The sequence below is a fragment of the Anoplophora glabripennis genome, unplaced genomic scaffold, assembly GCF_000390285.2.
Source record: "Anoplophora glabripennis isolate ALB-LARVAE unplaced genomic scaffold, Agla_2.0 scaffold95, whole genome shotgun sequence".
Taxonomy (NCBI): domain Eukaryota; kingdom Metazoa; phylum Arthropoda; class Insecta; order Coleoptera; family Cerambycidae; genus Anoplophora; species Anoplophora glabripennis.
In genome coordinates this window covers 209,303-222,665 of record NW_019416252.1, presented here as the reverse complement: position 1 = coordinate 222,665, position 13,363 = coordinate 209,303, and the positions used below count along the sequence as shown (strand labels likewise).

At 35.5% G+C, this 13,363-nt stretch overlaps 1 protein-coding gene across 1 annotated transcript in view; it reads right to left on the bottom strand.

Annotated features, from left to right (window-relative positions):
• The window catches only part of LOC108905823 (kin of IRRE-like protein 3), a 106,870-nt gene that overhangs the window by 11,311 nt on the left and 82,196 nt on the right, over nt 1-13,363 (bottom strand). Inside the window, exon 4 of the mRNA XM_018708851.1 lies at nt 2,071-2,198. Within this exon, the coding sequence (XP_018564367.1) occupies nt 2,071-2,198 (128 nt within the window). The remainder of the gene's footprint in view (nt 1-2,070; nt 2,199-13,363) is intronic.

Here is a 13,363-nt window from a genome sequence, read left to right as displayed (position 1 = left end):
TTTTAAATGTTTTTAAAATGTACAATCAATTTGTGGCAATAAAGTATTTTTGTAAAGTATTCGTAAAATTTACTGGTCTTTAGATAATTGGAAAATCAAATAAGAAGATACTTATGTACCTACGTTTCTGTTTATTGCTAAATGTGTAACAATAAATTTAATACCTAATATTTTTGAGAGATTTCAGAACACTATACAACACACAAGAAATGTTCATAATGCTGTCCTTGGGATGCAATGCATGCTGCGTAGCGTCTCGGCATTGATCGTCTTAGATGCCTCATAATTCCAGCCGCATTGTCTATGGTTGCGAAACCCTCTACAATACGCTGTCGAAGTACTTGTACATTGGGAACTGGAGTACGATATACCATAGCTTTGAGGTAGCCCCAAAAAAGTAATCCAAGAGATTAAGGACGGGGGAACGAGCCGGCCAAGCAATGGGTCCTTCTCTACCAATCCAGTGATTAGGATACTGATTATTCAGCAACTGTGTAACGGCAAGGTTGTAATGAGGTGGCGCCCCATCATGCATATACCACAATAATTGACGCAACCTCAATAGCACTTGTTCTAGAAGTAGTGGTAATTCTTATTGTAGGAACCTTAGATAAGTTCTACCATCGAGGGTTTTGGGTAAAAAGTAAGGACCAATCAAGTAATCGCCCACAATGCCTGCCCAAACATTCAGAGAAAACTGTTCTTGGAATCGACGTTGGGAAATAATATACGGATTTTCATCCGCCCATTGGTGGTTATTATGACAATTCGAAATGGTTTCTCTTGTGAATTCCACTTCATAATATTAATAACTGAAAATCGGGTTGTTCGCATTGCTGTAAAAACCACTGCCAAAATTCAATCTTCGGTTGACAGTCATTTTCATTTAATGCATGAATTCGTTGGACATGATATGGGCGTAATTGCTGCTCGCGTAAGACATTCCAGATTGTTACATGTGATACATGATACTGTTGATATCTGTCTGGTACTGGTAGATGGGTCTTCATCTACAGATTCCAAAATTTTGTCTTCCAAATGAACTGTACCAACAGGTCCTTCTCTTGCTCGACGTTTTGGTAGAGACAAACATGCAGTTTCACGAGCTCGACGGTGAACGCTTGAAAGAGTATTCCTTGTTGGACAACGTCGATTTGGAAAAGTCTATCTATAAAGTCGTTCAGCTTGTATATCTGCTGATTCATTATTTGTATGAAAAATAACAAACTTTTTGCAACATACAAAACAGTAGCGTTGTATAGTGTGTTGAAATCTCTCAAAATATTATTGAATTTATTGTTACACATTTAGAAGTCAATAGAAAATGATAAATAGCAACGTAGGTACTAAAGTATGTTCTTATTTATTTCCCAATTATCTAAAGACCAGTAAATTGTACGAATACTTTACAAGAATACTTTATTACCACAAATTGATTGTACATTTTAACAACATTTAAAATTATTTAAAAAACCAGTGGCGTATGATTTTTTTTAAAAAGGTTCCCCACTCCCTCAATAACTACGCCACTGGAGTATATTTTGGAATAAGTTATCCTTGAAAAAATAGCCATCCCCCAAATTTTATCACCAAATATTTTTTGCCAGTGAAGTTACAGGAAAAATCAAATAAATATTTGAAACCTTTAACACCCTTTATCTCCGTAGCGTCCTATCAAAAAATTTTATAGGGCAAATGTTGATTATTTTCATCGATAGAATGCGCCATTAAAGTTTGGCAAAACTTATCATTAACACCCTGTATGCAAATTTGGTATATTTCAACTGGAGGAACATTCTACAGAAGTTTGGCATTGGTATTAAGAAACACCTTGTACAATAGCACGATTGTTCTAACAAAGAATCGTCGTGACACAACCTGTGTGCGTCTACGGACGCTCCAGGAAGCAGTGATATGGCGCCCCCAGCCCTCTGCATTCAACGCAAGGTCGCAGCTAGCATCAAATAACCCTCTGTATTAATTCCGAGATCAAAGTGAGCGTTGTTGATATAGTTTGCGGCGCGAGGGGGGCGGCCGAGTCGGTGGACAGGTGTCTCTCTGTGTACTTACAGCATCGTTATGGTTCCAGAAAATGTAAGCGGGCGGCTCGGGACTGTGCCGGACGACGCAGGTGAGGTTGATGGTGCTTCCTCGATCAATGAACAGCTCAGGTCCGCCCACGATCTCTGTATCTGGCTCTGAAACATTAACAATCACATAACATTAGCCCGTGCGTGCCTGGGAGCGTTATAACGCTGCTGGACCGGACAGCCCAGACAAATAGAACAGGATAAAAGACGTCTATTCTCATCACGTAGTAATTTATCGAAATATAAATGTGTAATCGTTTATAAACCTCAGAGGAAGCGACCACAGTTGGATACAGGGGCGTAACAAGGAGGGCAAGTGAGATATAAAGGCATTCTTCAAATTATAACAAATTTATTGGTATTACAGTCTGTACCTACGATATTCTTTGATATAGAATTCCAAGAAGACCTCTGCGTTATTGGAATTAACCGCATTCGACACTCGAGGTAGAAAGACATTAGCGGCGTGACGTTCACCGTGGCAGTGCATACTGTTTTGCAAATACTAAATCATGTCTTTTCATAAGTGTATAGTCCTGTGCATTTTCAGTGCAATTGCTTATTAACATAAATTAATGGAGGTGAAAAATTAAACACAGGAATTTAATTCCTAGTCGAAGATTATCGTGTATACTTATATAATGCATAACGAGTTTAATTATTTATATATTTTTTCAATTTGTAAAAATAAGGCGAAAAATTTCAAGGCACCCACCTGCCGCGGTAAATTGTTACAGTACTTCCGATAACAGAACTTTGTTGGCTTATTCTTTTCTTGGAATTCTATCTCAACGAATATTGTACGGACTGTACGATGCGCCGCTTCTGAATTTTGAACCTGTTTCAGAATTAGTTTTACAATGAGCAGGTACAACCACAGACAATATAGCTTATCGCCAAGCTATATTGTCTGTGATATGATACAACTGAATAAAAAAAGTATTTGTCTGTATGCCTGAAAATTCATATTAACGGTGTAACCATTCTCGGAAGTATTAACCGAAAAGAGTTGTTTTCTTCTATTAAAGGAGAATTAATATGTGAATTGTTACAAGCAGTACCAACAATATTAACACCATTGTAATCTAAATAAGGTTGAAAATGTATTTCATCAAGTAGGTATCACGTGTTTTTCAGAATCATTGAAAAATTTAAATATATTTCGGACCTACGCTTAACTATTTAATTGTAAGAAATAAACGATGCGGACTTTACACATAACACAAAATAGAAAAAAAAACAAGAATAAGTTAAAGTAAGTATTCAACGCCAAATATCGATGTGTATTCAGACGTTTATAAAGTGTGTTTGTCAAATTTTGTTAGTGAAAATTACTTAATTAGCAGACAGTAAGATATTCTAGGTCCTTATTTTAAAAATATGTGTGGTTCTAACATAGTAATTATGTCCATTTAAAAATTAAAAACAAAAAATGGTGGAAGCGCCGCTCAATGTGCACTGTGCACATAAAATCACAAATATTTCCTAAACTGTTAGAGTTGAACCAAGAGGGTATATCGTTGGCAAATTCTTCAGGAAACTAATTTTTTATGCAGGCAGATTGCGATCGTCATCTATGCAAAAATTCTGGGTTGTTAACCATTGGGCATAGTCCGTCCCTCGCGTTCTAGGCATAATGAAGTTTCACTTACAACATCAAAAATAAGCTATACGCATGTGTTATCGATCACTAAATTTTCATCATACTGAAGTTAATAGTTTAGGGACTGTAAATAAAAATAACTTTTTAATTTTCACCTTTGGGGGCCCGTAACTTGTTAACGAAGGCCCGTATGAAAAAAAATTATGTGAAGAACTGATACTATTTTGACCTCATGTATCTGTACTATCTATTTTTTTTTGTATCAAGTACCTGGACACACTGTATATCTAAAGTAATAACTGTCCTGAAATTTTATGTTACCTTAAATATTATGGCTATGAAAGATATCAAAACTGTAATAAATTGAAATAATCATATTAAATTATTTTTTGCTATAGATATTCATCTGTACTTTGCTTTATGACTTGAGCTAACTGGGCTTCTTCAATTTCTAAAAGTTTCTTATCTCTGCTTTCACGGCTGTGTACTGCTTTTGATAAATATTTGGAAACTACATTGGTACTGTACAAAGTTTAAGTTGAGGATGACCTAATTTTAAAATTAAAACATTACCTTTCTAGAATCTTTCTGTGTAATACTACGAACGATAGGCTCTTTGACGAAACGTAAATGACATATACCTTTGAGCAAACCGTACTATTTATTTGCGCAGCAAAAGCAACGGGGGAGGTTGCCGACGCCCGTATCTTCGTCAGTTTCTTAAATCTTCATCATTTGCAAAATTAGAAACATGAATTTTAAATCTATTTTTACTGTATGAACACAAAGGTACATAAAATTGCAGTCCTCCCTCCCCTGAGCTAAATTAAATCCACGACCATTGAATAACCTCCAGTTGAATTGATTTTTTTTTAAGAAAATGAGAAAATTTCGCGTTTTGCTGAATGTAGTAAAGCTATTTACCCCTAGTAATATGCAAAATTTCTAAATCAATTATTTTTTCGACATCAAAATTACATTTCAAATCTATACATAATCTAGTTACTTTCAATTCAATTAAAGTGCTCGATAATGGTGATAATGGTAATATAAATAAAAAATATATAATACTTCCAGAACGGTTCCTATTAAAAAATAAAGCACATAGAAAAATTTCTCTTCTCAAAAACACTACTAGGAGTAATTATGGAATTTCTCGAATATCGAGAGGCGTGGAATTTATGGGGTTTTTAGAGATAGTGATACTCACCGTAAATTTTTCGCGAATATCTCGCGCCCAATACATTGGACATCAAAAAGTTGACATTAAAGACTTTAATTATCTACAATATTGGTCTCTCGTATTTTTCCCGAAACTTCGCGCTTTTCGAGATAATCAAGGTCAAAGTTGGTTCCATGGTTCCTCTCTCACCCTATGTATTGGATAGCGATAAAGTTAACATGAAAGTGGTAAAGAATACAATTATCTACAAAATTGGTCACAATTTTTCCCAAAACCTTGCCCTTTTCGAGATAATCAAGGACAAAACGGTTTCTCGCGAATATCTCGCTTCCTAAGCAACGAACGTCCATGAAGTCAATGTAAAAGTTATAAAGAATTTAATTATTTGCAAGATGGGTGGGTATATTTAGCAGTAACGCAATGAGAGCCAGATATTCGCGAAAAGCCTTCTTTTTGAAACTTTGACTTTGAATATCTCGAAAAGGGTGAGGTTTAGGGAAAAATGCTTATAGATTAAATTCTCTACAATTTACATATTGACCTTATGGATGTCCGACGCATAGAATGCGAGATATGTGTAAAAAACTTTGACTTTTAATATCTTGGGTAGCCATGACTGTACAAAAATTTAGCTTGGAAGTTTCTTTCGTTTTTGGCAGATCCTGTACTTGGCAAAACATTTATTATTAGTAGGGCACTAGAAAATAAGATATCTAATATTCAGTTGCACCAAAAATCTGCATTAACACGTCGTAACAGGGTACTGGGAATGAGAGAGAGCCGCCAATATTTATCACATTTCCAAACCCCTTTGTCGTTAATTCCGGTGAAACACAATCGAGGTGCGATCGGCATCGCTTGCACTTTGCGATATTACCGAACGATACCCACCGACTGTCAAGTCATTTAAGCGAAAACCACGCCGCTCCAAAAATAAAATTATAACCCAATTATCGCGGTAATTCGCGTCGCCGAGAGGTAACCAGTAATGACATTACTCCCACGGATTGGAGCGTTCCCGGTTACCCCTGACATTTAGTTGGGTCCCACCGAGCCGTCGTCATTCATTATTCACCGGCGTTTTATAGAGCAACGCTCGGTATGAGGCAGCGTCTGGACACAATTAGAGCCCATGCAAATTTTATGAGCGCCAACGCGGTGGGGATCGCGTAAGAAAAGTTTCGCCATAAGCGAAATGTGCTAATAAATATTAGATTAGCAAGAAATGTATAGGGTGGACCAGTTTAGAATATTTTGGGGTTTCCCGAGGAGAAGATAAACAAGGGCAGTAAAGATGTCTCGAGTTCGATTTGATTTAAAAACGGCACTATTTCTTACTTAGGTATCTGTCAAAAGGGAAGCCATACGGACAAGTATCTAAACGTAGAGTCTCATAATTTTTAGAACAATGAACTACATTACTTCATAGATTTCCAAAGGAAATATATATATTGTAACAAAAGCCGGGACGCGTGGAAATGTATTTATTAGTTCTGGGAACGGATGTGACAGTCATCTGTTGCGTCTGGGAGGCGCCGCGTAGAAACCCATCTTTTTAATAACGCGCGAAATAACGAGAAGAGCGTAGAGATTCCAAAGTAGAATTAAATCAAATTGTAAATTGATAGTAATTGGAAAAGAAAGTAACAGATTAAGTAGCTGGTTTTTTGACGGATTTTCCAAGCTATAAGAGTAGATTAAATGAGATCGACTAATCCGTCCCGTATTTGCTACACGGAGTCGCTAGAGGAAGGCTAGGGTTATTTGTAAGTCACATAATTATTTATATAAATATAAATTCAGACCGTTAGACAATTATTAACATGGCATAGTTATGCCAGAGCATCCCGACATTCAGGATCCCCGCCAATAAGATAAGAACCGAAACTTCTGGAAACAAAAAATGGGCGTAGCGAAGCGAAGTGTGGAATTCGAGAAGGATTTGCAAGAAAGGCAGTTCTTCCTTAGATTTCACATTGAGCAGTCGACCTAGTTTTAGATTAGAGTCTCGGGCTAGTTAATTAAATTTAATAATACCTAGATAAAGTTTTCCAAATTTTGTATAAAGCGCGCATTCCCTGAATTTCGGTACGCTGTCGCGTGTAAATCAATTAATTAATAATGCTGTTCGAGCCGTGGTGTTGTCATTTTGTTTGTTTGTTTTGTTCTTTGTTATTAAAACCCTACATGGAAGTTTTGGCGTTTCATTTTGTTTCTTCCAACCTCAGTGTTACACTGTATAGCCAGCCACTGGATTACAGTCTACGTAAGCAATAAAGGGTAAGTGCCTGAAATTCATTCTCTGAACATACAACATTTCTAAGTTCCCACGTATTAAATTAAAGCGTAATGTTAATTATAAACTCCCTTTGGAGAATTAAATAGTACGCTCTTGCGAAATTCAAGCTCGTTATGATACTGGTCATAACGAAAGATAGATAGATAAAGAAATAACCCCTACCATACTCTGTACGGAATGAATTTGATGCACTTTTTTAATCTTCAAATGCACCGTCAGAAAGGATTTCAAAATCACATTTTACAATTTTAGTGTAAAATTCACCCATGTTTCGAAAAAAAAAAAATCAAAAATCATTCAGGAAGCTCCATATAAGGCGCTATTCCCGCCAAAACCATAGAAATCCATATACAAATCATCGCAAACGACCTACTAGCAGATCGGAGGACATTGGCCGGGAAAACACATTTTCACTCATTGGAAAATTTCCCGCAAAGCCATAGTTGCCAACAAAATGCCATCTTCGACATACAAGACGAAGCTGACAGCGCAGGAAGGTGCTGAATTACAAATTTGAGTTATATTTCAATAAAATAATAAAATAAAGTGCTAGCTCAAAGATTCCTTTGCTGTTAAAGTGCACCACCCAGGCTTTGTTCACCGTGCGGCATCATAAACTCAAGCTTCTAAAGCTTCCCATACAGGTTCTCTAAGAAGGCCCCATGCTCATAAACTTTAGTGCCTTAGCCCAGCACGCTATAGACAGTGAAACAGAGACATCATACTCGACAGTGCTCCATAAAACAAAGTTTATAGTGCAAAAAATATAAATATTCAGCTGAAAACCTCCTAAAGTACACAAAACAAAAACACATAGGTACAAGATGGAGCGTAATCTATTATTCCAAGTCATCTCGTTTTCAATGAAGAGCGACAGCATCCACGTCATCTAGACCAAGCTGCCGTTGAGATTGGCGTGAAGGGTCAGTCGCCCGAACGTTGCAGGCGAGCAGGTTACTAACCTCCCAGCACTATAGAAGAATGGAGATCCCAGTAACCGTCGCTCAATTCGATTCCAACGTGAGGGTGTATGATCTCCTTAATATGCTGAGGGATAATGACGATCGGCCAACAACCAAGCAAAATCCACGACCATATCCATATATTCATCCATATTGTTCATGTGAATGTTTTTCTTATTTTTTGAGAGTACGCAGAATTTACATTTAACATTTCTGTACCTTTATTATCCCATCCATCCTAAAAGTGTAGGCATTATTTTATTTTTCCATTTCTTTCAAAAATTTTCTGTAACTATTTAAAAATGATCCAGTTGCAGTGTCCTGTTTTTTTAGTCATTGAAAATTGATTATATACCGATCACGGATTTCCTGAATCAATCCTACAAGTTTATGAAGGGGACAGAGAACAACAAACCTATTAAGAGATTTCCTGTAGAGCTTCTAAAGCTGTTATTGTTACCATTTTTCACTGCAATTACCCTCGACTTGATACTTAACCATTTGTGCAGAACTACTGGCTTTAACATACATTCTGTGAAACGGAAAGAGGAATTTTAGTCCGGTCAAAATAGACATTCCAAATAACGAAAATTCCGACAGAGCTAAATTTTAGGGGAGACCTTGGGTACACCATTAGAAATAAAGTGTCAAAAGTTCCCATCGATCCCGTGTGTGCTAAAAAAGTTAATCGGGGTCAAAGGTCAAAATTTGAGGTTTTTTGGATATTTTTCAAAAACGGTAAGTTTTATCAAAAAAGTAGCCCAGACAAAAATAATAGACCTTAAAATTATCTACAAAACTCCTTATACTTTTTTTTCTAAGAATCACCATTCCTGAGATATCGCGATTCTAATAGTTGAAGGAGTCATGTTCTACATGATATGCACACATTTCGACACCACCTGTGAGGTAGTGTACTTTGGCGCGTTTTTTAACGTGGTTTCCTCGGTACGCCTACTCCATGAACTGTTATGATGGAATTTTCAGGGCATGATGATTATTGATATTGATATTGGTTATTGACTTTAACTTTAGGTCTGATTTCTTTTGATATTTTAATCTGATTCATACTCTTCAAAGTCGACTTCAACAGTCATGTCTTCCTCGGTTTCATCTTCTTCTTCCTCTTCTTCTTGCTGGATGTTCATAAATTGTTCAAATGAAGATGAATCAGCTGTCTCTTCATCGAAATCACATGAATCTTCGTCTGTTGTATTCAATTGGACATTTGAGCAAGACTGGCTTTGGCAATTAGACGCTGGAGAATACAGTAACCCTACTCTTCTACAGCCACATTTAACGCTATAACCTTTTTTGCAATTGCAAAAAAATAGTATTAAGGAGTTTTTCCAGGTGGGAGTAAAGTTTGAATCGGTTCTAAAGTATTATCTGTTAATTTCCAACCCCAGTCTTCTGGGTTCAGTTGGTTGCCTAGCCCTGCCTGAACTTAATAGTATACTTGATACAAATGTTGGTTAGCAGAAGCCGATGTTGGAGGAAGACAAGATAGTTGCACTTGTTTCTTGTTTCGTGTATCTTTTACAAAAGTTAAATATCTATATTAATCTATACAATCAATTTTTTTTGGAGCTCCATAAACAATTCCTTTTGTGATTATCGTTTGAGCTGAAAAATCAATTTCTGTAAATACTTTAGCGTAATCAATCAAATCTTTTTTTCAAATAATTTTAATATTGCTGATGTAGTATCGCAGCCGGTTATCGCATGTAAAAATACGATATGGTTTTGGCATTTTGGATAAGCAGATAAACTTTTTGAAGAATATATTTCTGTTCGTTGTTGAGCCTTTCTAGGTTTTAAAAAGTATATAATTTTATCAATTGAAGTCCTTGCAGTGAGTAGTATTAATAAGTCAACATCTTCACCAACTACAATAGTTGTATTTGTTGCATTAAATTGTTCTGTTGCTGTTTCAATTATAAGGACATCTGCGTCATTTTGACTAAGGCACTGAATTTCTTTTGAGTGTATATTCTCAGAATAGTAGTATAGTTTATACATACAAGAGACACAAATAGGCAATTTTACTTGTATTTAGTGCCTGACTATGTATATACGTGGCATATACATAGTCAGGTTCTACATATCATTTAGAACGTGACTCTTTCAACTATTGGAATAGCGATATCTCAGGAATGGTGATTCTTAGAAAAAAAAGTATAAGGACCATTTTTATAGATAATTTTAAGATCTATAATTTTTGTATGAACTACTTTTTTGATAAAACTTACCGTTTTCAAAAAAAATTCAAAAAACTTCAAATTTTGACTTTTGACCCCGAATAACTTTTTTAGCACACATGGGATCGATGGGGACTATTGACACTTAGGGTTGCTTTCGCTGTACAGCAAAAATAAAACGCTCTCTCAACGGTACAAATAAACTATTTTTATTGAAAACTAAGCTTGTGTAGAAAAAGTAACGCTGACAGTTTGAGGGTTTGCTGGAGAGTGCTTGTGGTTGAAGTCGGTCGTAGGTAGCTTGGTAGTCGGTGGCAGAAGTCCCTGGTCCTGACGCCACTCTGCAGGGGTCGGCTTCCGGGAACCCCGTGGTGCGTCCGGCGGCGTTCTTGACGTTGCGCTTAAAAATATGGGTCACTTGCAACATGTGTACCCACAGACACTTTATTTCTAATGGTGTACCCAAGGTCTCCACCAAAATTTAACTCTGTCGGAATTTTCATTATTTGACCACTATTTTTATGACTAATTTGACCGGACTATTTTAACAGGAAAATGTGACGTTGGAACAAAATTGTTAAAAAAGCGCACAACATTCATGTGTAACGTCTATAGAGGTTTGTGCTTTTCATATAAAGTACGTGCAATTTAGTCAGCATTTAGTTCCATTTAATTAACTGTTACAAAGGAAAATATTAGGGTTGTGGTTCTCATTATTAACATTTTACATGATAGTTTTTAAAACTTGTCCATCTTAAAAAAGTAATTGTTTAAAAAAACGAGACGATTTACCGCTCAGATGATTCGGGACAAATTATGATCAATAAACATGTCAGAGGAAAAATATAGAAAAATATTCACCCTTCCAATTCAGTGACAGGAAAGTATATTCAGGTAACTCCATCTAATTGTTAATGACGTCCTGCGGCCCCCATTCCGACTGTATTTCGGACTCAGGACTAGATTGGATCATTCAGGCTTCCATAACTCTGCCAGGAGTTTGGTTACGTTTCGCTAAGTAGTCTAATTACGTACAATATACTTGCCACTGTCCGTTCTATTGCCAGTTCCTAATAAGATATACGTCCGGCCTTTACTCGTATTAGGAACAGAATGCGTCGTATCTGTAGTTGTTTGTTGGGGGAGTACTGCTAGCAGGAACTGTGGAATAGCTATTAAAATAAGACGGACACGACTTTCGGGTCCTAAAGATGTCACAGTTTGTTAATATACATAGTTTATCTACAACCGAGCCGTAGATAAAGTTACAACACTACTTTAAATGTGGTAGTGAATTTTCTTATTGAAGAAGAATTGACGGAAATAAAAAATCTTAAAATATATAAATACGTATCTCTACACATTCATCGCATTTGAATTATTTTGGTCAAATTAATAACAATTTTTATTTACAGGTTCAGGTATAGGTACAGGTATTTACAGGTTTACTAAAGAAAGTCTTAGTAGAGAAGATCGAGTATCCTCCTGCCGCATGCCGTTGATTCATTAACTTGAATCGGTCATTCAACCCCATTGATTTTATTCGCTATTCCAATCTTGTTTTTTACATCATTTCTCCCCAATTAATAGTTGTTAATGCAAATTATATGTTACTATTTATAAATAGTTATTTAAATACACACTGCGAATACAATTTACAGTAGACGTAAAAAAGAAAGGTATCGACGCGACACCAATTACTACAAGGTTTCGTAAATAACTGAACAGTTTAAAACGCGAGTCAGCTGCGCCGGCTCTGTTAGACTCTGCACGTGCACTAAGCCTAGTATTGATATTACAAATTAAATTCATTATTTGCTAAATAATTATATTCGACATTTAGTAAGTGAATATATCAGAATTTTTTGACCCTACTCTCACAATAATTAGGAGAAATGATTCAATGGCAGTACTTATGTTTACCTACGTTACTACATTGCTACGGTAACAAAAATGTTTATAGGGTATTTTCTTTCTCAATAGTCGATTTTCACACTATATCTAACTACAATTTAAATAATAAGAATATTAATCATTATTATTATCAGTAAGCTCAACAGTTGTAGTAGAATGTAGTATGCAATATGTGGGATTATGTTATTATACGATATATAACTTTCACATGAGTGTAATAATAATTTCTATATCCTACCTAAATACCTATTATAAGTTCCCACATATTTATAAGTATATAAATCAAAATAAAAAAAAAATTAAATTGATATATCTAAAAAATATACGTATACAAATCCAAGGGCGTATGAGGGGTTTAGGGGGTTTAGAATTATGCCCTTTTCTGCAATTAACTGGTTATATTATATCATATCTGTTTGATTTTTCTACGTAAACCTCATAAAACTATTCTGTCTTACTCGATCCAGTTAGTGTACGATATCAATGGTTGAGATAGCAAGGCAATCAAAGCAGCCAATAAAAATAAAAATATAGGGATGGTTGTGCACGCGTTTTTGATAATTTGACACGGCGCTGCGTGGTGGTTTTTAATGTAGTGCAGTAATTATGAAAAACAATATATGATAAAAGTTACAAAAGCACAAAGACTATTTCAATTTGAGTATATCTTTTACGTTAATCACGAAAAGGTAAATGAGTATAAAACAAAATAATAGACTACTATTTTCTGTTTGTATTGCGTTCGTTGCAACCATGCTTAATGTTTTTCAATTAGTTTATAACTTACATTTTAGAGTTGTTTTATTAATTTAGGTATATACAACGCATACAGAAAGTAATTGTAGTTTGTATAAGTCTTTTCGAAGTCAGTTGAACATGTATAAAACCGTCTAGCAATAAAATTTAATGAGTTTCATAGGCGTCCCTAAAAAAGTTTTCTACTAAAGGTAAAAATTATAATAGTTTATATATAATGTGTAGAAAATTTCTATTATATGTTCACTTGACCAACAACATATTTTAATTATTTATGTCCTCTAACAATTTTATTATATTGATGGTAAATTACGTTTTGTTCCGTTTCAAAAGGTCTCCAAAATGTCATGTTGTG